The following is a 22,570-nucleotide window of genomic DNA, read 5'->3' as shown; positions in this document are numbered from 1 at the left end:
GCTTTCACCTCCAAGTAGATACCGAGAAGGGCATTCATTTTATATCATACAATAGTAACACAAGTGGTCTCCTTCATTCCCCACCCCAAGAAGGTCTTGCTTGAAACTTTAGTCAGCCAAGATGTCAGGTACTAATCTGAGAGCAAGAGTAGGCAGCTGGGTTTTCCCTAGGACAAGCAGTACTTCCTTGAATGCTTCTTGTATTACCAGCGTCAATCAACTAAACAAAAAGGCTTAAAAATTCCTCCCAGCTAAAACTGAACAGTTGTAGTACATTTTTCTTTGAATCTGTTGGAGGCTTGCGGTATGAAAACACAGGACCACGGCCATCAAGTACTAATGTAACACTAGCTCGGCAGGCCTGCTGCAAGGAACCTCTGCCTTTTTATTTCTAAAACGGGGATAACGCCCCTCCCGCCAAAGTGTTGAAAATAGCACCTTTATTCATATGAGACCACAGTGTGTTGAAAACTAAGAGGGTGCCAACCAGTGGCACCATGTCCTCACAAGCCAGTCTAAGATAACCAAATTAAGATATAGTCTGAATTCATAAAATTACTCTTCTGTAAGGGTGGCTGTCCCTGTTATATACGGGTATCTGAGGTCATGTGTGGTGCTATCACTACAAAAAAAACAACAAAAAAAAACCCTGAGAGATGCCTCGATGTTTTGAAGGGATAAACTTACCTTTAGGAAAGATGCCTAAAATGACTACTTGTACCCCTTCAATACTAAAAGAGAATGTTACATAAAAACCCTTCTGCAGAAGGTTATGCATAAAACCAGAATTCAGGTGAAATTAAATTCCCTGTCAGGAATCTGTTGTTTCTAAACTTTAGCTAGTAATTGTCTTCTCCTGACTTGTAGAAACTAAGTTTTAGTACCTCAGCAGTTCTGTTAAACATTAAAACAGCCACTAGCAAAGAGAGCTTGAGTGTTCCAAATTACCAGAAGACATCTAATTTTTAGTCTCCTTTGTTCATTGGTGCCTTCTGTCACTGCAGTCAAACTAGTTACCATGTTGAGAGCTTCATTTCAGTACTGGGCCGGCTTTTTATCCTAATATTCATGGTCCCTTGTTACGTCTGTTACAATTGCGGATTTGTTCCTTACAGTGTTGAATTAGGCAAAATCTGAAAAGGCCACCTGAGAAATGTTTACTGTAAGGCATTACTTACGTTCAGCATGCACGTCCCTGAAAGGCATTATTTCACACCAGTATTTCACATGCAACAGGCGTGAGAAGTACGAGCAGCCGTTGCTGCCTTGTTTTTGTTTTGCTAAATATTTTAATTCCCTTGATCTTTGCTCAGAGCACTGTAAGTATGATAAAAGTACTTTGCAAAAGAGATTTATGTTGAAGAGCCTGAATTTGCAACCTTCCCACCCTAGCTTAAAAAGGGGTGAGGGGGAACACTACAGACTTTAGGAAATTTTACTCTGTTGTAATATTGAGAAAAAAAATCAAAGCGAGTAAGTGAAGGGAAAGAGTAGTTTTGCGTGCAAGATTCTACTGTCAGGTATCCATATGAATGACTAAATTCCTTGTTGTCTTAGGGTAGCCAGACATGAGCTCCATATATGATCAGAAGGTTAAAATACCAGGAATTTTCCCATAACATGTTCTTAGAGTTCTTGTATGTGTCCCCTCAAAACTGTGGAACAATTAAATGGAAACCTTATCTTGGTTAGCAATATTTTTATTGGAGCATCCTGGCTGGGGTACTGCTGATGTGCAAACTTTTGTGACTTATGCCTGGTCTGCAGATTCGAGATCATTAAGAAACCTCAAACACTGTGGGAGAGCATGGGAGGTGACCTTGGGTTCAGGAGTGGAGCTGAGCAGATTTCCCCCAGGCTCCAGGGTTGTCTGTGTCTGGCTCCACACGGAACCATCTGGGCTGTGAGTGTACATAGCAGGGAATTGGCATCGTGCTCTCCAGGGGAGGGTGCTGAGGCTGTGACTACCTATTTCACATCCAGTTGTGGTTAGTTAAGGGGGTGACCACTCCCTAAAAGGAGATTACCACCCCATAGCTTAATTTCAGGGTAGAGTCTGCCAGGACGGCTTAAGATGCAAATTTGAACTGAGGCTAATCCCCTTAATTTTTTAATTTTTGCAGGGTGAGAGTCCTGCATTAATTTCTTAGCCTTAATATCCTGTTGTAGGCTCCAGCATTGCTTGATACGAGTTACATTGCCAAGGAACAAAATAAACATATTCATGGCCATGTGAATTGACTCCTAGGGGAAGAAAAAAATCTGAGAGTCGATAATGATAGGTGGGAGAACAGCGTGCTAGTAAGGGAAGAAATGATGTGCAGCACCAGCCAGTATTTTGGTGGAAGTTTGACATTAGATTTTCTGGCTTGAGGGGTTAAGAGCCAGCCAAAGAACCTGATGGGTGTTTGAAAGGTGTAAGCACAAGCACTGACAAGGGCCCCATCCTGGCAGCAATACAGTTTGAAAGTCTCTGTATTCTGTCTTCCTTGTCTAGAGTCCTTCCAGCACCACCCCTCCCATCGAGATCTGCTCTTCACGCTTGACGAAGCTGATGCGCCGTACCACTGATAAAAAGAGCGAATTCCTGAAGGCACTGAAAGATGATAGGAATGGGGAGATAACCGAGAACAGAGAATGTGACAAGCTGGATGATGTAAGATCACTGTCTTTACTTGTGTGTATGATCATTATGTATTTAAGGAGTTGGGTACTGAAATAAAAAGAGCAGTGTACGAATACTGGCTCTGGAGGAGGAAAGGAATGACTTCATTGGTCTGGCACACATGCCAGCAGAAGTAGTGCACAGCACTGTGATGAAAGGAGATCAGTGACATGATGAAATGCAAATGGGTAAGTAATAAATGGGGTGGAAGGGCAGATCACAGATAGTGAAGGTCATCTAGATTTTTTGCAAGGATTCTCTAAGGAGTGGAACAATACCATATTTTACCATCTTAATTTGCTTTCAAACTCTTCTTGTCAAACTACATCCACAGGAAAGCAGAATTCAGTGCTTTTGAAAGGTGTGGGATAGTTGCTCCAGCCTCAGAGGCTTGGACCAGACCCCTAAATGCATAAGCCTGTGGCTTAATGTGTCCTTAGGAGTATTTCGTTCCCATCGTTTTTTACTGTCGCTCCGAAGCTGCTGGCTCTGTAATGCTGGCGTTTACTCCCCTGACACAGAAGTGCAGTCCGCCAGCTGTTCATGTTGTGTTGTCTTGTCACAGCCAGGTAGAAGTTGCTTTCAACCATTATTGGTCTGGGCTCTGGAAAAAACACTGGCTGGGGGTGAAAGGCTTGGCTTTACTTCCAAAAGTAGACGCTTTGAACTTGGGTCTGTGCTGTTGGCATGGCCTGTGTGAGCACATTTTGCTGCTTTTATTTTTCTTTAGATGGAGAGCAACAGCACACCAGAACCAAAGGAAAACTGGGAAGAGAACTGCCATCAGAATGGCCTTTCTCTCCCTTTGCCGGAGGAGGGGGAAAACCTCTCTCATTCATTGGAAGCAGAACACAGGTGAGTAAATGGCAAAATAAGGTGCCTGGAGTAAAGGAGGGCAAGTCCTTGGACTGTGTGAGGAGAAGAAAGCTATTTCAAGGAAAACTCTGGGAAGCAGCAGCAGCAGCTTTGTGTGTACTGAGCTAGAGGTGGGTGGGCTTCATAACTAGCACTGGACTGGGTGGAGTCTCATTGGAAGTAAAACAAGACACTGACAATAGGTGAGCCAAGACTTTACCAAGGCCTGTAATTAAATTCTGGGGCTTCTCTGGTGCCACATCCCTGTGTGTTAATGCTGCCTAGGTATTTACCTGCCCACACTGGGAGTCAGCACGAACCTGGTGTGATTCTAGTTTATTTACAAGCAGGTGTCCTAAATGTGATGGTCATCCTCACACACTGCTTGCTTCCTGTCTGCACTTAGAATGGTCCTGTGCTGCTTTAAATGCTGTAAAAGTGGAGGAGAGTTAAGAAAATATTTACCTAGTATCTCAGCTTGTATCCAGTAACCAGTGAGTAAGCGGCGTGTGAGCACCTGGTGCAAGCAGATATAGTAAGCTTTAGGAGATTCTGAGCTGTGATACTGGTTTGATTGCCTCATGTCCTCCTTCAGTGTCCTTGGGTAGAATTTCAAATCTCTGCCTTGCTTTCCTTCTGCCAGGCTAGTTATTTACCCTTTGTACAGGACTGCTGTAGTATTTGTAAAAGATATTGAAAAATGTTGGGTAAACACGAAGCACTGTTGAAGTGGTCTCTAATACAGAAGACTCCCTGGTGAATTGGGAGCTATTTAATATAAAACCTCGTGCTTCGTGGATAAAGTGTTCTCTGCTTTGCCACTGTTCCCTTCCTTTAATTCCCATGCCCCTTTTATTTCCTCTGCAAATCAGGTTATTGAAAGAAATGGGATGGCAGGAATATCCTGAAAATGATGAGAACTACCTTCCCCTCACGGAGGATGAGCTCAAAGAGTTCCAAATTAAATCAGAGCAGGTACGTTTACAGCTCTTGCCACTTGTGACCGCTCTTCTCCCTCTCCCTTCTCATGCACCGGTCTTTCGTGGTGTGATTCTTAAGGATGTTGGAGAGGACAGAGAATTGCAGTGAGATTGTAGTGTAATTGGTTAACCTGCATTATCTGTGCAGAGCGTGTGTACGCAGTTAAATACTTAATTTGTGTCTGCAGGTGGCTAGCGACAGTTACTTTCTGCACTTTTGCTTGTTTTAAAACTTAATTTCCTTCCTACAGCGAAGAAGAAATGGATTTGGGAAGAACGGATTTCTTCAGGGCCGCGGCTCCAGCCTGTTGTTCCACTGGAGAAGCACTTTTAAGACAAAGATTGAGGACTCAGACACAGAAACTAGTAGCAGCGAAACGTCAGATGACGATGCCTGAAAGCGGGCACAAGAAAATTAAAATAAATAAAACCAACCCAATAAACTCAGTTCATAGCTCAACATGTGTTTGGGGTTGTATAAACTAAACAGAGTTTATTCTGTCTCCAGTCTGTTCAGTTTTTTCTTTTGTTGTTGATACTTCATGCACAAGGGAAATAATTGTATCCCAAAGAAGAGAGAAATTGGCTTCTTTAGCTTTTTCTTTTGGTTTTGCCCTAATGCTTAATAGAAGTTTGTGCAGCTAGCAAATTTTGACAAAAATCCCTTGTGGGGCAGTGCACAAGTTCAGTCTTGTAAGCAGGATACAAGTGGCTGACTGATCTTTGCAACAACAAGCTTCTAACAGTGCCGCCTGCATTACATAATGTCATGCGGTAAGTGTGCTAAAACAATCATTGTCAATGACAAAATGGCTATTGAAGTTCTAATTATGTTAAATTAATGCTAATAACATGAATATTTTATTTTATTTTATTTTTTTTGGCGGCTCGGGGAGCTTCATCACTTAACCAGGCGTTTGTGGTTTTCTTTTTTTGGGTACAGCTGTAAAATATTTGGATATAGGAATTGTTTGTGTTCTTCTTCTTGCAGCCTTGATATTCAGGGTGGATTGTAAAATATAAATTTTTTGTGAGATTTCAAAGATTAAGATTATTTTGATAACATTATTTACAGATTTAAAAAAGTGACTATCACATTGAGTCTGTATGAGGGGGAGAAACTACTGCATCAAAAATAACTAACTTGGAATAAATATTTTGCATCAGTTTGCCAATTCTAATTGTCTTTCTTATGTAAGAAAAGCTTTTCCTCTAAAGGGACCTGCAACTTTGGGGGTCTAATAGCACTGGGGATAAATAGTTTCTTCTCCCGCTGTATTTTTCCACTTGGCAAACATTGCTGTAGCGCTCAGACTGCAGAAGCTAAACTCTTCCTTTAAGAAGGGAGAGGAAGAACAAGACTGAGATGATAGCCCATGGTTGTTGTTTTGTTGGTTGGGGTTTTTTTTTGATTGTTTTTGTTTTTGTTTTTTTTAAGAGAGTAATTCAAATTATCTTCCACTTAAAGCAGTTTGCTTTTTTATTCTGCTTCATACAAAATCGTGAAGCTCAACTGGTCGGTGTCACTTGTTCCTAGTGCAATGCTGCTGTTTATGTTCACAACATGGCAAGGGAATGTCTGAATCCAAAGCTGTTTTCATTGAAATCTTTTTTAAAAATTCATGAAAACATTTCTATTAGATTAAAAAGGATTTTACAAACAACTCAGTTGTGGCCTAAGCTATTTTAGTGTCTGTTTTAAGTTCAGCTTGTACACAAACGTTTTGGATTGGAAAGTATTGGCATGGTTGTGCACTGTTTGCAAGCGGGTTGGATGGAATCGCACGTGGAGCAGGAAGCCCTGGTCCCGCCCTGAGGGGGATCACCCCGGCCTCGATCGGGTTTTTTTAATCCACTGGTGACCAGGCAGAGAGGGCAGATGTGTCACGGTGTGAAGGCTGAGCCGGGCGCCTTTGCATCTGGACTCAAGGGAGCGCTTGATGAGCCAGGTGGGACTCCATGCGCTGTGCCTCTAGGTCCTGGGGGCTGGGGGGGCGGCAGGGCCCTGCAGCCCCCGGGCGAGGGGGGCTCGGGAGCTGGGAGCGTGCTGGGGGTGCTGGGCATACTGGGGTGCTGGGGGTGCTGTCAGGCATTGCACAGATTGTCCACGTTCCTCCGAACCGCCGCTTCCGTCCTCCCTGGGGGCTGCCACTGCCGTCCTACTGCTTCAGGCCCATCGAACAGGGCTTTTGGCTGGAAAAGTTTACTTTGGTTTTTTTATTTTTCATTTCACTTCCTACATCCATTTAAGTGAAAAATTACGTATTGTATTTGCATCGTTGTCAAGAAAAGGGGTGAGTTTAAAAATAAATGCGTGCCGCTCGCCACCTGTACTGGGCAAACTGGCTCCGCCGGCGCGGGGAGCCCCCCCCGAGCGGGAGCAGCACGACGTGGGTGCTCGGGCCCGGCGCCCCCCGGCTCCCCCGCCCCGTGGTCTGGACGCGGTGGGGCGCAGGGGGCGGCGGCGGCTTCTGCTTGAGCGGCTCCCGGTGCGGGCGGGGGGGCTGCGGGGGGGCCGCTGCTGCACCTGCCGGCGGAGGGGGGGAGGGGGGGTCGCTCAGCAACGGCCGCGGGGCCGGGCCCAGTGTCGCGGCGCTGCCGGAGCAGGGCCCCCCCGCATCGTTCCCCGCCGGTTGCTCGGGCGGCGTTTCTCCCCTCCCGGTGCCCGTGGCAAACTGGGCACGGCCGGGCCCCCGCCCTCCCGCCGTAGCGACGGCTCCAAACACGGCAGCGACCGCCGCCGCGCGGGGCTGTGCCGGGCCGGGGGGCTGAGGCCGGGCATGGCGGGGTTCCGCTGCCCCCGGTGCCGCATGGCGCTCGGCTCCCGCCCGCTGCTGCGGCTCCACGAGGAGCGGCTCTGCCCCGGGGCCCCCCCAGCCGCCACCTCCTGCCCGCCCGGGGGGGCCCCGCTGCCGGCGGGGGGGGACCCGGGCACGGCGGGGCGGCCGCAGGACACCCCGGTACCGTGGGGCCGGGCACGGGGGCGCGGGCGGGGCGGGACGCTCGGCGGGGGCGGGGGCGCGGCGGGGGCCGAGGGGGCGGCATCGCAGCCAGCGCGGCTGGGTCCCGCCTGGCCTGAGCCGGGGGCACCCTGCGCCCCCCGCATCCCGCCGCGCCGCCAGGGTGGGCGTCATCGCCCCTTCCCCTTCCCTTCTGCTCCCGCGAGGTCGGGGCGTCCGCGCACCGCGCCCGCGCTGCGCCCCCCCGGCTCCTTGTGCTTCCCAGGCTGCCGCCGGCCGGGGGGGGCCGGGGGGGCGGGGGACCCCCGGGGCAGGTGCTCACCCCCCGCGAGAGGGCGCTGCTCCGCCCGGCCGGCGCCGCTTGCTGGAGGCCGCCGGGGGAGGTGCGGCCCCGCGCCCGGGGGGGCACCGGCACCGCGGCGGCTCCCCGCGGCCGGTGGTCTCCAGCCGCTGCCGCCCGTTGCAGCCCCCCGCGCAGCAGGAGCCCCGGCAGGGCCCGGCCCCGGGGCACGGGCGGCAGCAGCCGGCGCTGCGGGAGGCCCATGAGCGCCGCGTGTCCGAGATCCGGGCCCGGACGCGGCGGCTGGAGCAGCAGAGGGAGGGTGAGCGCCGGGCGGTGGGGCGGCACCTGCGGGGTGCGGGGCGCCGGGAGCGGGGCTGTGCGGGCCCTGCCGAGCCCCCTGACCCCGCCGTCCCGCAGCGCTGTGCCGGAGGCTGGCGGCCCGGGCAGCCGCGACCCCCCGCCCCGAGCAGGGGGAAGTGGAGCGGAGCCGGGCCCTGCGGGACCAGGCCGGGCGGCTGCGAGCGGCCCACGGCGGGTGAGCCCCGGGGGGGGACGGGGCTCTGCGCCCCGGGGAGCGCCCAGGTGCTGCCCAGCAAGGGGCCCTCACCCCCCGCCACCTGCCCGTTCCTCCCCCAGGGCCGCGCCGTGCCTGGAGACCGCCCCCCCAGCCGGGCCGCTGGCGGCCGAGGCCAGGTGAGGGTCCGCGGGCGCGGGGGGGGCCCAGCCGAGCGCCCCGGGGCCGCGGCGGCGGCTGACCGCGGGCTGTGGCAGGGCGCTGCGGCTGGCCTACCTGCGCGCCGGCGGGAGCGACCCCGCCATCCTGGACCAGCTCCTCCAGCTCCAGGTGGAGGCCGCGCTGCTGGAGAAGGGACCCGCGGGGCTGCGCGGGGGCAGGCGGACGGGTGAGCCCCAGCCCCCGTTAGGGACCCTGGCTCCGTGGCCGGCAGCTGAGGCGCCCCCGGCTGTGCCGGCAGAGCCCCCCGGCGCGGGGGGCCGGGGCCTGGATGCCGCGCTGCTGGCCGTGGAGCTGGAGAACCGGCGGCTGGAAGATGAGCTCTTGGCGCTGAAGGTCAGGAGGGAGAGGAGAGCCGATGCCGGTAGGTGCTGGGCCCCAGGGATGGGGCAGCCCCCACTGCACCCCACGGCCCCCGGCTGCCTGTGGGGTCACAGTCGGAGCCCCTGGGCTGCCTATGGCGTGTGCAAGTGGAGAGGCTGCAACAGTGTCGGCGCTGAGTGACAGCGATCCCTTAGGCGTTAAGCGGGGAGAGTCACCGCAGCGGCACAACCGGGACAGCCAGCGGCCTGAGCACCAGCCCGGTGGGATGCTTGGGGAGGGGGCTGCTGGGGGCGGGGGGGGGGGCGGTTAAACCCCGCGCCGAGTTGTTCCCATCCGCCAGGCTCGCGGGCAGCCCAGCAGCACATGGAGGAGCTGGCCCAGCTCCAGGCAGAGGTGGGGATGCTGCGATGCCACGCAGAGTGGATGGGGCCACAGCTGCCCCCCGCCATCCTCCCGCCCCCCGTGGCCCCCCCACTCCTGCCAGCCCTGGCCGCACCAGAGCTTTTTGCAGTTAAGTGCCTTGTCCCGGGGTGATTCCAGTTCTCCAGGGAGGGGAGGGGAGATGGGGTTGGGCTGCTGAGCGGGGCAGGATGAGTGTGGAGGTATGAGCGTGGGGAGGTGCTTCGGGACCAGCTTCCTTGGCTGCAGCTGGGGACACAGCTGGGGACGCGGCTGCCCCACGGAGCCAGGGCCATGGGGGCAGGTGTGTCCCCCAGTGCTGACCCGCAGGTGTGGCTTGCTCTGCACACCCAACGCCATGTGTGGCACCGGGACCCCCCCCCCTCCCATTAACGCCACCTTCCTCCTTTCCCAGGAGTCCCCCAGGCCAGCGTTGACAGGCAGCCCCGCAGCCCCCAGCCACCCCCGTGTGCCCCCCAGCCTCCCCCTTGCCCCCTTCAGGGCCCTGGAGGACCCTCCTCCTGCTCGGGAGCCCCCGGCACAGCACAAGCCTCGCCGAAGGTGAGCCACGAGCAGGGGGTGTCCCCACGAGCAGGCGGTGTCCCCACGGCCCTGCCCCGGCACCCCCTCGCCAGGCTGGAGCAGGACACCGGGTCCTAGTTAAGACGCGCCGTGAAGGGAAGGCAAAACTTGGTGTTACAGCCGCAGGGCTGGGGGACCAGCTGTGTAATTAGCGCTGGGGACACAGCCAGGTTTTCCCCCTCTCCTTCCCCCGCGGCTCGCTCCTCCAGCCCTCGCTAGGGGAGGCCTGACCAGAGGCACTGACAGCTCAGCCCTGGGAAGCAGCAACACCCCCAGCAAGACTTCCTCCCCTCTGGTGTTGGCCACGTGCTAAATAAATCGCTTCGATCTGTTGTTCTTCACTTCTCGGCCTTTTTTAATATATACACACATACAGTTGGCCTAGAGCAGCCTCTCATCCCCACTTGGGTCCACGCAGGGAGAGAGGCTGGCCCAGAGGCTAGCTGTTACCACTGTCCAGAGCCACCATCCCACAGAGGGACATAAAGTGGAGGCCGAGCAGAGCCAGTGCTGCACCTCAGCAGTGCCCCAGTACGTACAGGGGGTGCAGCAGCCACACAAGCACTTCCCAGCCTTCCCCAGCACGTTTAGGCTGCTGGAGGCCAAGGGAGGCACCACAGGACCCACCACCAGGCTCAGCACAGGAAGAACCCAACACAGCCAGAGCTACGGCCTTGTCCCACGCCCCAGCAGAAGGCAAAAAGGCTTTCTCTCAACCTTCCCATGCAAAGCTGCAGCGAGTTTCCTCCATCCCATCCATCCCTCCTCCCACCGGCAGCCAGCCGTGCTTGCCCCAGCACACTCCCTCCTGCCTCCTCAGGCAGATGTGGATGGAAATGCCCAGGGAGCCCCCGAGGGTGCCAGGGCTGAGACCCACAACCCTCGGGCAACCAGGTGAGGAACAGAGGCTGGGGCTTGTAACAGGAGGAAGATCAAGGCAGGGATTATTTGCTTACAATCTTTATTGGAGTCATACAAAAGTTGCCAAAAAGTGAAAAAATACACTATATACAAAACCATTTTCCTTGTAAGGAGAGGAGTGTCCAAGGTTAAGGAATTATCATACTGTGCTTTCAACTGCAGCCCCTGATTCTGCTTGTGGCCTTTTCTCTGTCTAAAAGGAAAGAGAAGGGTTTGTGTTTTTTTTTTGTTTTTTTTTAAAAAAAAACACCAAGACACCACCTTACAGCACCAATTCATGCAGCAGTTCAAGGTTTCTGTAAGTTGAACACTTAAAATTACTACTTGTGCTTTGCTGGTCTCCAGAGGCCAACACTATCCTAAAATATTGACATGTAACAATTGTAGCCCAGGTAAGTAAGAAAACCCAGGAGTATCAAAAATACTTTGGGAAAAGGCCCTGTGCTGTAGTTCAGCCTGGCTCAAACACCCAGAAGACGTTTCTGTCCCACCCCACAGGCAAGTCTCCACAGCCGGTGTCTTCCCAGCCCAGTGTCGGACACCACAGTAGAACATGCATCCTGCCAGCTGGGGAATGCTCCCCATCCCATCTGGGAAGCCTTGTGAAAAGACCAGCAGGCAATAAAACCAGAACATCTACCAGGCACAAGCCCATGCCTGAACAGAGGGAAGGGAAGGAGAAAAACCCAAGAAGCATGACACGGACTCCTGACTCAGCTGCCCACCTCCTCTTCCATTTTTTCTGGAACCTCATTTCCACTGGGGACAGCATCAGCACCACCATTGACAGCCAGTTCTGGTTTAGATTTCTTAGCTTCATTCTCTCCCTGTTGGGTCTCCTCCTCTGGTTTCCTCTGAGAAGAAAATTATTTATAGTCTTCACAATGTACAAATTGAAGTTTAAGCTTTTTATTTTTTTAGGCTTTTTTTTTAGACATCACTGCACATTTATTCAACTTCTACTTGCCAGGTTCAAGACAAACTTCACTGTTATGATTTAACCAAAGTTCTGAGGCTTTGGCACAAAGGTCTCAACTGGAAGGCATTTCCAGTAAGGCATTTAGGTGCTAGTATCCGTAGTGCCAAATTATCCTTAGTTATAGTTCCGCAAGGAAACACAACTGCTGAGCCAGGTCACTGGTAAGGGGGTAGACCCAGGGCATCTATCACACTTACAATCGCCTCTGTAGAGCGCAGCAAAGCTGCTCCGGGCAAACCCAAACTGAAAGAGGCCGATATAACACAGGCCAGGCTGCACCACAGCAGCATGCAAAATAAGATCCTACAGGGGATAACTAATTACACCAGCAAACAGGAAAATAGCGCTCAATACAGCGTCTCTGTAGAGGCAGCTTATTAGTACCATTATACTGGCTTTGCTATTCATTAAGTGCAGTTCTCCATTTCCACTTGGAAAGAAGGGATTCCAACCCAGGCTGGTTGCTTGCCCTTTTCTTAAGATCTGTAGGCAACCCTGCTCTTCTTGCAGGTGCCCTCTTGCAGAAGAGGGCACTTGTTCAGAGAGCACCTGCAGAAGCCACACAACTCTGCTCTGAAGTTAAACCAGTGCGGGTCAGGCAGGGTGCGGAGCCATCAGGAGCAGTCTCCTGGAGGCTGGGTGGCTCCCAGTGGAAAGGGGTTTCACACATTGTTTCTAGTTTTGCTTTTAGAGTGGTTTTTTCCATTACAGGGCTAAGTGAAGAAAAAAAAAGTTTTAAGACAAGAAATCCAGTTATACAGAGTAAGCCAAGAGTGCTTTAACAAACTGTTCAACTAGTAATTTCTGGACTCACCTTTTTCCTGACTAGGTGAGAGATGTCTGTAACACACTGAGATGCACCGTCAGCTGCTTTTCTCACTGGAATCTGTTACAAGACAGACATTGACACATGAGTAACAGCAAACAGCAATCCTCAGAGCAGACAGGAATTATCAAGATCCATCTTAAGTTAACTTACTGTGGAAACAGAACCACCGTCTTCACGTTGTGCAAAGCCAGATGTAGTTCCAACCTTAAGAAAAGCAGAAAAAACACTGACCAAGTTCTGGCAAGACCATATATGCTTGTTTAGAGAAGGATAGAAAACCCAGATCCTTGACACCTCAGTGCTGCAGCCTGCACTTACACACCAGACAGACGCAACACTTGAGTCTATTCTCACATTTGGCTGACCTGTTGCTGCCCCAACACATTCAACTGCTATAGAAGCCCATCATATTCCAGTTTAGTTTGGAACAGTTAGTGTTGGTGCACTTACTAAACAGCCTCTCTTCAGGCGTCAGCTGCCTTAGTTCCCTCCTCACAATCACAGCCTGTAGCATCCACCATCAGCCCCCAGTCCGTACCACCAAGTCTGAGCTCCTTCCACTGCTGGTTTACAAGTGTGACTGGAAGAACGCTTGGTTAGAAGGAAACCACTGGGTGCACTAACCAGAGTTGCTTTCAGCGCCTGCTCAGCTACTCTTGCACTCTTTTGAGACTCCTTGGAATCTTCTATCTTTTCTTTAATTTCAGGAAGCAGTCCCTTTAGTTCTTCGATCTCCTTCTCATCTTCAGGGGACCCACTTTCTGCCTTCTTTATTCGCTCAGTGAGCATTGCTAGGACAAAACAGCTATCATGGCAAAAAAATCTCAAGACAAAGTAGCTGTCCGGTGATCCTGAGGCAAGTACCTGCTAACACACACGGTTTCAACAATTCTGGTATCAGTACAGCCCGTTACCACTTTCAGACCCACAAATGTTTGCGCAGCAAGTACACCTAAGTACTTTTAAGGCAGTTAAAGTCTGCTCTGACTTGTGAAAGCTCTCATTCACTAGGCAGTTTTAGAAATCCTCTTACCCATTCTCTTGTCAATGACTTCCATGGATTTACCGAACTGCAAAACTGCCTCATCAAACTGGCTGTTGTAGTGGTACGCCAGCGCCAGCTGGTAGTGACTCTCAGCTAGCAGGCGGTCGTGAGCCTCCAGGTACTTCTGCTGCAGGGCCAGGCAGGCCTGAAACTCTTCTATAGCCTGTGTGTAGTTTTCTGTAGGAGAAAGCCACAAGGTCTTTGCAAACCACACTCACTTATCCAAACAAGCAAGATCTAAACCCTCATTCAGTTACTCCCCATTTTATTACACTTCATATAGCCTGAAAACAGAACCACCGTTGAATACGGCAGTTCGGTTCCGCAACAGGCTGCTCTCAGACTACCAAGTGACAACTCTGCCTCCCCCCTCAAAGACCGATTCGAGTCCAGTTCCTCTCGTTCTCCCAGGAGTGCTTTGTCTACTCACAGCAACGCTGCTAACGAAGCGGCCAAGTCAAAGCCAGGCACACAAATCCCGATTTACCCACTACCAGAAACCGTATGTGACTGCTCCCAACTGCAACTTGAATCCAGAGCTCAGGACAGCCCCGGCTACCTTCCAGTCAAGCGCTCCACTGAATGCATTCTAGCGACACAAGACACAACCGTTTTGTAGCCCCGGTCCAGAAACCTGTCAGATTATTTCCAATGCTTGCCATAACGGAAAACGTTACACTCTACTTGGATTTAACAAGCTTAAGACATGTTTTTAACTGAAGGGCAAATAAAGACACTTTAGAAAGTGAAAACCTGGGGCTTCCTTCCCACTCCTTTTTTCTGCTGCATAAGAGCCTTTCCTGACCATACCCCAAGATTCTGGAAAGTCTGAGACAGTCAACCATTTTCCATTTGTGGTCTTTATGGTTCTGGAAGTGGCATGGTACTGACACCTCCCACCAAGCTCAGCGACTCACTGTTTCAATACAGCAGGTCTCTCCCAAGTTTCTGAAGATAACCAAACCCTGCCTATAAAGCAGAACACAAGGCTGGTTTTGATCTGGTAACATGCCACCTCCCACTCAGCCTTCCTTCAGTGTTCTGGAAAAGCACAGAGTACCCTGTTTAAGACACCAACTCGTTCATCCATTGATTCCAAAGCTTCTCACATGGCTGCACTACCATAATCAGACAAAGCTTATTTTGCTTTCATCTTAACAGCCTTAACTCACCTCCATTCACTTTAAGTACAAAATCGAGCACAACAGAAAGTGGAACTGAACACTTTGTACATAAGCATTAATACTAACCGGATTCAATGCTAACTTCTCCTAGCTTTAGATGAGCTTGAGCCGCATGGAGCTGAGCTTCTTTTGTTTCTTGTCTAAATCAAGAAAAAGGTAGTTTTCAAAAACTGATCAGAATATGCCACATTCACCAATTGCTTATGCCACCTCCCATTTACAATGAGTTTCTCTAGCGCATATCCAAATTAGGACTTCAGTATTTACCTCTTGTAGATGACTTTTGCTAACTCCAGCATGTCCCAGGCTAGCTCAAGATTTCCAATTTCATCCTCCTCGCTTTCCTGTAAAGACTAGAAATGCATTAAAGATTGAGTGACTTGGTTGCATATCACATCAAACACCACCACTGAATTTCTAAGCAGCATTGTCAAGGAATAAATTTCTTGAAGAAGTCAACAGTTTACCACTAGAAGGAGAAAAAAAAACCACCAAAACAAAACACACAGAGCAGAAGTTATTGCATCAACCAAGATTTTGCCTGCAGCAAAGATGTTTTAAGTAGAACATAGGCTTACACTGTCGTCAGTTGATACAGCCTTAATTCTTTTTTCCAGAAATAACAGGGCACCAAGCACCAATATTATCCCAAGAGCAGGATTTCATTTAAGGTGCTGTTTAGATGAACCAAAAGCTAAGTAAAGGAGTTCCATGTTCCGCTTTTTAAATGAGCTTTTGAGCTTCCATTAGAACAGCCTGAGGAACAGACAGATATTCCAAACAGTTGTCTAGCATGCTTAGTAGCACACTCTAACAGGCTTCAGATTTTTCCAGGTGTTTTGACTGCTATATCAACATAACACCTCAGATTTAAGCAGCACTACACTTCCCACTAAATCCCCATCCTAATCAGGACTTCCTGGACTGGGTGCATTCAACATACACAGGGAGCCAACAAAACAAGCAGAGAATGAACTCTTGCAAGTAACTAACTTTAGCCACAAGCTAAAGCAACTGTCCCTGCATTCACCAGGCTGCTTTACTCATCAGTAGACTGCAAGCATTTGTTTCAGTGCAGCTAAACAAGCCCAAGTTTACAGAGCTGAGCAAGATCCTGCAACGCAGACTATGCAGAACATGCTGCTTCTTTAGGCAATACTGGTTTTCAAAAGTAATTTCCTACACAAGACTAAATGAAATACACATGAGCTCTTATAAAGACTTTAACATGACATTTAGATAAACACTGCACTCTCCTATGAGCACACATATCAGAGGTCAGCAATCTCACCTTGTCTTCTACTGTCAATTCATTCTCCTTATCATCTTCAGCTTTATCATTTTCTTTATCTTCCTCTTCAGATTCTTCTGTTTCTACAAGGAAAGTAGATGAACAACACTTGTTGTTGTTATGCTTGCTTCACATGGAGTCAGGCAGAATAAATATCCAGCCCTTATCCTTCCAGTGACAGGTTAGATGTGGGATGCAAGAAGAGCACAGATACATTAAATGCTCAGCAGCAGCCATCTTGCTGAAAGTGGTAGGCACCGTAGACTAAAGTAGTTCCAGGCTGCCTTAGCCCTTGTTTTAAGTCTAACTTCACATTATCTAGAACAGAAACTTAACACAGGATTCAGTTCTCACAAATTCATTGTGAACTCCCACTGAAACCACAGGATGCTGGACTGAGCTCTGGAGGTACCGATCAGTTGCTGGACTTCATGCTACAGATAACAGGAGTTTTCAGCAAGATAGCTGCCAAACTGTGTACAAATAAAGACTATTTCTGAAGTCATGTTCCTCATGTCAGACACGTCAGCAATGTTATTAATGAATCTGTATTGTGCAGCACTGATTTGACTTCTGATGCTGTGTAGGAGCACTACATGATCTATTCTACTTGTAGAAAAGATTTTTGGGAAAGTGTGCAATGAAGGAGTACGGCTAGTAACTTCAGAGCATTGGTTGACTTGCATGCTAAGGTCACACGCTTAGTTCCCATATCATGACTGCTAATTCCGGAGTAACATGAGCTTGATGGGACGGAGACTAGAGAACCCTCACCTACCACTGAGATGGCCAAACCTGTATCAGGACAGCTCAAAGGTAAACCAGAGGAGGTGTTAAGAAGTTAAACTTTTTAAGTAGCGGGAGAAGTCTGGAATGACACAGTACTAGATGAGGATGTTCAGGAGTGTCCTCAGACTAGCAGAGTTGGGGGTGGTGGGGGAAAGCAGCAGTATTTGTACATAAGCAGCCTTTCACAGGATAACGACGAGTGGATAACTATTCTTAGTTTATGTTCAGTCATACTACATCCAGACAGACACCTTGTTAGGCAGCTGTTCCACCAGTGAGGTTCACTCTGCTCAGCAGTACAAATCCTGTCAGTGTCCAAAAGGATTTAGTCTGAATGTTTACCAGTTCCTAAAATAAGGCTCTTCCTCTGAAGCAAATTTACTGACAAGCAAAGTTTCAATTATCAGCTCATCAATTAACTTGTGCAATAGGAAGCACTGGCCTACTAAGACCATGCAAGTAATACTTCAGCAAAATGTGCAAGTTTTACTAAGTTACTCTAACATAATCCAGAAAACAGCTACAGTGAAGCAGGGAAGCGGAATGGCAGAAAAAGCTAGAGAGCTGGAAGACTACTAGATAGTAACAATAAGCCTTCAGGTTCCAAGGCAAATTAAGTTTAGATTTGCCAACTAAATGCTTGCTTGTAATTGTCAGAGAGACTCAAAGGGAGAGCTCCTTCCCCCCCACTAAAAGCGTATTTCTTTTCTTTTTAATGTATTCAGCTGTTCTTATTTTTCTGCTCCACTTTTAAAAGGAAGTATGGTTATAACCAGAGACAACTTGTGCTTCCGAACAACTTGTGCTGAAGGTTAGTGCAATACACCCAGACGCATGCAAGTGAACATCCATTCAGTATTCTCCACGAGCCTAGCCGTTACTTACACATTTCACAGGGCTGTAAGTTTGCTTTCAAGATTTGCTTTGCAGTTAGTTAAGCGTTAGTCTAAAGAAACTGAGACCATTCCTTGAAACTTTACTTGGATGTAAAATCCTCCAAAAGCCCCTTTACTGTGCCTTTTCCTTATTCTAAGGCAAACAGAAAATTCTGAATGGAACACTTTTTACCCATTGTTAGCCAAATCCATCAAGTCATCCACCCACAATAACTTCTCCTCTCACTGTTACCTTCTCCCTCTTCCATCAGGTCATCTTTCTCTTCTTTTTCTACCTTAGCACCTTCACCCTCTTCCACCAGGTCATCCTTCTTTTCCTCTTTCTCTACCTTAGCAGCTACTTCAGCCTTTTCTTCCAAGTCATTAGATGGCTCTTTGCCCTCTGTGGGCATGGGTTCCTTTGAGGACTCTGGCTCTTTGGACTCATCTGGCTTCTCTTCTGTAGCAGTCTCTACCAGCTCTTGTTTCTCCTCCACCTTCTTCTGTTCAGCTGCTTCTGCTGCCCCTTCTGCAGCTTCTTTCTGCTCCACAGCAACTGCTGCCTGCACTTCTGCTGTCACTTGCGCTACTGCCTTCTCTTCTTCCACAGCTGCCTCTGCCTGCCCTTCTACAGCCTCTCCCTTTTCCACAGCCAGATCTTTTTCTGTTGCTTTTGCTGTCTGCTCTGCCACATCTCCCTTCTCTTCCACAGTCACTTCTCCAGCTTCAGCCTCTTCTACAGAGGCTTCCACCTCCTTGTCTGAAGCTTCTATCATTCTCTCCTTCTCCTCAGTTGCCTCTGCTACCTTGTTTTCAGGCACCATCTTCCGCTCTTCTTCCACTACCTTCTCTTCCACAGCTGCCATTTCTTTTGCAGCCTCCTTTTCCACAGCAACCTGCTGTTTCTGCTCTTCTGAAGTTACTTCTTTTTCCACAGAAGCCTCGGTCTTCTCTTCAGCCTCTTCAAGCTTTACATCCTTGTCAGCAACTGCTTCTTCTGTTGGTTTTTCTTCCGTGATGTCTTCCATTTCAACATCCTCTTCTTTGACTTCCTTCTCAGATAGTACTGGAGACTCTTCTGTAGACTTTTTGGCCTCTTCTTTTTCCCCCATGGCATTATATACCTGTTCTCTCAACTCTTCCCTTGCTTCTTCTACATGATTGAGGAAGCATAAACATTTCTTCGAGTTTAGTGATAAAAGACATTAATGGGCACTGACAATACCACCCTCAGACCCTCCAGTGTGTTGGTTTGTCACCAAGTTAGATGACATTCCTAAGAGGTCCATTTTCAAAGTACAAGGAATTAAGACACAACCAACATATTAACTTGAAATAAGCAAACCCTTCCCCAGACTGCATTATTGCAAGCAGCTGCTCAAGCAGTGTGCAGTTTTGCGCGCTAGCATTTTTAGTCACAGCTAAGCAAGAGGTGCCAGTGCTTTTAATAGTCTGGATTGACAGGAATTCCTGTATTATGTCCAGCTGCAGGTAGTATAAAATAGTTACTGTTCTTGGGCTTTTTACAGAGACTCTTACCTGCCCTACTACACACAATGTACTGCTACAAGGTTACAAAGCAGTTCCAGTTGACTGTGAAGCTTAAGAAAGCAAGTCTGAATGCAGTGCTTCAGGACACAGACACCTGGTGACCCTTTACGTGTGCTTTCAGTGACCAGTTCCTCGCAGGAGTTTAAGGTTTTTTTCAATCTTTTAACAAAGATTAGAAGAATAAAAAAAGTCCATTCAGGCTGCTAGGAGTTTCAACAGAATGATTCAGGCTACTCAAGATACCGATGGACTGAACTTGGATCATTCAGACAAGAAAATGCACCTTAGTGCCTCCACGACAGGGCAGACAGCTTTACATACCATCAACAGTTGGTAACGCAGACTCATCTTCAGCTTTTTCTTCTTCCTCTTCAACCTGCACGCCTTCTAAGGCGTTTCCCAGCACACCATTTTCCATTCTAACAAGAACAAAAGTTTGTTATCCCTTAGCTCTTGTAATAACACCGCACAAGCTGCAATACCACAGCCCATCCCACCCAGTGCAACCTTGCTTACATGAAGTTCAAGTGTAACCCTGCCTATACAATGGTGAAATGCTGTTACGGCAGGCAGATTCTTAAACAAATGAGAAACTGTTAACATACCTTGCCAATTCCAGGAGAGATTTTCCATAATAAAAAAAAGCTTCTGCACACTCATCCGCTGTCTCACCGTATTTTTTACCCCTACAAAAGCAACGAAGAATTATTTGCCTATGCCCGCTTCAGATTTTGGTACGTAAGCTTGAAAGCTAAAAATGCCTGACAGGAAGAATCAATTTCTTGGCTCATCTTCCACAGTTTCAAATAACAGGTGCTCCTCTCAGCTAGATGTGGCTCTCAAACATCCAGCAAAGTAAATTAGTCTAAAACCCAAAGAGGTGTCACCCTCAGAGAACGATCAAGACTAGTAAACATGTTACTAGCAAATAACACTGTCGTTTTCATATTAACGGACATCACAACCCCACTGCAAAATAAAATACCAAATCCCTTTTTCTCCTTTGGGAAGCGCACCAGCAATTACTACCACAAAAGCTGTCTAAATTGCATACCAGCTACAGTATTGTCCAACACTTGGGTTCAATTTGAACAGTTTGTCCTCTCCTCGTTTGTATTATAAACACAGCAGCATGTATGAAGTAAGAATTGCAACCTTTCCTGTATAAGCCACATCAGTATAGTCAAGCTGAAACCCAAGCCCTATAAAAACACACAAAACATTCTATTACTCACAGTAAGCTCGCAGCTTCTTGGAATGCATTGACAGCAGCCGGAATATTTCCCATTACCAAGTGTTTCTGTCCTAAACCCAATAGTTTCTTTGATTCTCCATCCACATCCATACTAGAGGGGAGAATAAATCAAATGCAGAATCCTGTTAGTTTCCATAGTAATTCCACATCCAGCTTTCAAAACCTAGTCAGCTTTATACAACAGCAAGTTGCATACATTACAATGGTTGAACTACCAGGGTAGGGGTGGTTTGATTTTGTTTAAATCTGGACCAACTTTTAATTCTGATGGCCAAGGGCAGACAGGTTGATTTTGCCAGCCACCGCAAGAAGCTGGTATGACAAAGGATGCTAAAGAATATATTTCAAGTTGTTGCACACCAATACAATAGCCATGCATTTGAGAAAAACAGATGCAAGCCTTAGTTCCAATTCAGCACATCTCCCGTGGCTCCATTTCCAGAAGGAGCATCCCAGTGCAGTACCTTGAAGTGGGACAAGAGCTGCCCACAGAGGTACTGCTACATGCTGGCCACATACTTGTGCCTCCCAAACACTTTCCAAGCACTAACTCACAGAGCAGAAGGTTCCTGAACAACAGCTAGTATTTGTGTTATTTATTAGCCCTTGAAAGAGCTTTGTTGCACTAGCCTGATGCAGACTACCAACGGGTGAGGGCAAGTACCCGGCACCTACAGTGCCCGCATCAGCTGAACTTCAAGCCCGACAAGTGAAGGGCGAGCGTTCTGCTTCCACTCGGCCACCCTGCACCTCACGTTCTCGGCTACTGACAGCACCAACTCCCAGCTCACCTGTCTGTCTTGTCTGTGGACGTGGAAGGAGCTGCCAATTCCTCTTCCATCCTGCAAACCAAACATCGAGGAAGGGTTGGTAACAGGCCACCCGTTCCGCGGCGGGGCGAGCCTCAGGGTGCCCACCGGCCGCCCCACCAGCCCCGCCGGTCCGGTGACGGTCTGAGTTACAGGCTGCCGGGCAAGCAGCCGCTCCCGCCCTCAGGCTGCGCCGCAACAGGCCCGACCAGCGGCTCCGCAGCCCGCGCCGCCCCCCGCACACCGGCGGCGACCCGCAAAACGCGGAACCTTGTGCTCCACGCCACCTTTCCAGGCAGGGAAGCAGCGGTGCGGCCGGGCCGCCCTCCCGGCACCGCTGCGGGCGGCCGCTGGGCCCCGGCCGGCAGCTGACAGGAGGGGGCGGGGGCGGCGCTGGCGGAACAAAGGCCGGGCGAGGCGGGCAGCGGCCGGGCCCCCCGCCCCGCCAGACAATGGGCGCCTTTCCCGCCTTCTCCCGGCCCCGCCCCCGCCATTGGCGCCAAACCCCGGCGGCGGCTCCTGACGGGCTGGCGGCCCGCCGCCACGTGACGCTGCGGGACCACCCACCCCCGCCCCCCCGCCCCCCACCGCTCCCCCTCCCCCAACCCGGCCCACAGGCAAGGTTCCGCGGCATCGGCTGCCCCCAACAAAGATGGCAGCAGCCGCGCAGGGGTCACGTGGTGGCCCCGCGCGAGCCGAGCGGGCCCAGCTGGCGCTGGAGGAGCGGGACGGCACGTACCACCGCCGGTGGGGGGGGGGGGGGGGGGGTAACAGAGGTGAGGCGGGGGCACGGGGGGCAGGGGCGGCAGCCCAGCCGGCGCCCCCAGCCTTCCCCCCCCCCCGAAAGGAAACCCTGCCCGCCGCCCCCCACCCCTCCCGTCACCCCCGTAGCGCGAAAGCGGCCCCCTCACCCCTGCCGCCACCCCCCATCCTCCGGACACGCACACACCGGGACCGGGACCGGCCCGCGGGGCCCTACCTAGTCGGGGAGGCCGGCGCGGACTCAGCGCGGGGGGGAGCGGCGACGGCCGACGCTTGCATAGAAGCTGCTGGAGAGAGGGGCGGCGGCGGCAGAGTGCAGACCCCTGCCCCTCCGGCTGCCTATATACCCCCGAGGACACGCCCCGGCCCGCCTCGCGGCGCGCGCACGCCGCGAGAGGACTACCGCTCCCGGCATGCCGCGCGCCCGCCCTCCGCGGGACGCTCGGGGCTCCGCCGCGCGGGGCTCGCTGGGAAGCGTAGTCTCGGGGGGGAGGCCGCG

The 22,570-nt window shown here is 50.6% G+C and overlaps 3 protein-coding genes across 10 annotated transcripts in view; 2 read left to right on the top strand and 1 right to left on the bottom strand.

The window, feature by feature from the left end:
• GPBP1L1 (GC-rich promoter binding protein 1 like 1) overlaps positions 1-4,960 on the top strand; it is a 34,493-nt gene extending 29,533 nt beyond the window's left edge. Inside the window, exons 9-12 of the mRNA XM_055724664.1 lie at positions 2,498-2,656; positions 3,396-3,520; positions 4,393-4,495; positions 4,752-4,960. Coding sequence (XP_055580639.1) covers positions 2,498-2,656; positions 3,396-3,520; positions 4,393-4,495; positions 4,752-4,898 — 534 coding nt within the window. The 3' untranslated portion in view covers positions 4,899-4,960. The remainder of the gene's footprint in view (positions 1-2,497; positions 2,657-3,395; positions 3,521-4,392; positions 4,496-4,751) is intronic.
• A 2,060-nt stretch (positions 4,961-7,020) lies between these two features.
• CCDC17 (coiled-coil domain containing 17) lies at positions 7,021-10,122 on the top strand. 6 transcript variants are annotated; one of them, XM_055724671.1, is made up of 9 exons: positions 7,024-7,460; positions 7,927-8,062; positions 8,161-8,278; positions 8,380-8,436; positions 8,515-8,645; positions 8,718-8,840; positions 9,141-9,310; positions 9,615-9,760; positions 9,902-10,122. In XM_055724671.1, the coding sequence occupies exons 1-9, from the start codon at positions 7,281-7,283 to the stop codon at positions 9,927-9,929; spliced, it is 1,089 nt and encodes a 362-aa protein (XP_055580646.1). In that variant the 5' UTR covers positions 7,024-7,280; the 3' UTR covers positions 9,930-10,122. The 6 variants fall into 6 exon arrangements, 5 of the variants coding, with proteins under 5 accessions (XP_055580647.1, XP_055580649.1, XP_055580646.1 ...); XR_008734738.1 differs by having other exon boundaries at positions 7,021-7,460; positions 8,515-8,840; positions 8,995-9,310; positions 9,991-10,122; XM_055724669.1 differs by having other exon boundaries at positions 7,028-7,460; positions 8,515-8,840.
• A 603-nt stretch (positions 10,123-10,725) lies between these two features.
• NASP (nuclear autoantigenic sperm protein) lies at positions 10,726-22,494 on the bottom strand. Of its 3 annotated transcripts, none has more exons than XM_055724666.1 (14): positions 22,289-22,445; positions 21,292-21,342; positions 20,481-20,591; positions 19,851-19,931; positions 19,567-19,664; positions 16,031-16,113; positions 15,007-15,092; positions 14,806-14,879; positions 13,544-13,732; positions 13,135-13,301; positions 12,661-12,714; positions 12,496-12,567; positions 11,428-11,556; positions 10,726-10,895 (listed from the first exon to the last, which is right to left on the bottom strand). In XM_055724666.1, exons 1-14 carry the CDS (start codon positions 22,348-22,350, stop codon positions 10,842-10,844), a joined length of 1,311 nt encoding a protein of 436 aa, XP_055580641.1. In that variant the 5' UTR covers positions 22,351-22,445; the 3' UTR covers positions 10,726-10,841. The 3 variants fall into 3 exon arrangements, with proteins under 3 accessions (XP_055580641.1, XP_055580642.1, XP_055580640.1); XM_055724667.1 differs by having other exon boundaries at positions 15,007-15,083; XM_055724665.1 differs by lacking the exons at positions 10,726-10,895; positions 11,428-11,556; positions 12,496-12,567; ... (3 more) ...; positions 14,806-14,879; positions 15,007-15,092 and having other exon boundaries at positions 16,032-18,847; positions 22,289-22,494.
• Positions 22,495-22,570: the final 76 nt, after the last annotated feature.

This window comes from Falco cherrug, chromosome 12, assembly GCF_023634085.1.
Source record: "Falco cherrug isolate bFalChe1 chromosome 12, bFalChe1.pri, whole genome shotgun sequence".
NCBI classification, from domain to species: domain Eukaryota; kingdom Metazoa; phylum Chordata; class Aves; order Falconiformes; family Falconidae; genus Falco; species Falco cherrug.
This window is presented reverse-complemented; position numbering and strand designations above follow the sequence as displayed.

Excerpts from the sequence above, each read along its gene's own strand:
- NASP (XM_055724665.1), bottom strand. The coding sequence starts at position 22,350 with ATGCAAGCGTCGGCCGTCGCCGCTCCCCCCCGCGCTGAGTCCGCGCCG. Across the intron at positions 21,343-22,288 it reads GCGCCGGCCTCCCCGACTAG|GATGGAAGAGGAATTGGCAG; the intron begins GTAGGGCCCCGC and ends TTTGGTTTGCAG. Across the intron at positions 19,665-19,850 it reads TCTCTCCTGGAATTGGCAAG|AATGGAAAATGGTGTGCTGG; the intron begins GTATGTTAACAG and ends TGTTCTTGTTAG.
- CCDC17 (XM_055724669.1), top strand. The coding sequence starts at position 7,281 with ATGGCGGGGTTCCGCTGCCCCCGGTGCCGCATGGCGCTCGGCTCCCGC. Across the intron at positions 8,063-8,160 it reads GCTGGAGCAGCAGAGGGAGG|CGCTGTGCCGGAGGCTGGCG; the intron begins GTGAGCGCCGGG and ends GCCGTCCCGCAG. Across the intron at positions 8,279-8,379 it reads CTGCGAGCGGCCCACGGCGG|GGCCGCGCCGTGCCTGGAGA; the intron begins GTGAGCCCCGGG and ends TTCCTCCCCCAG.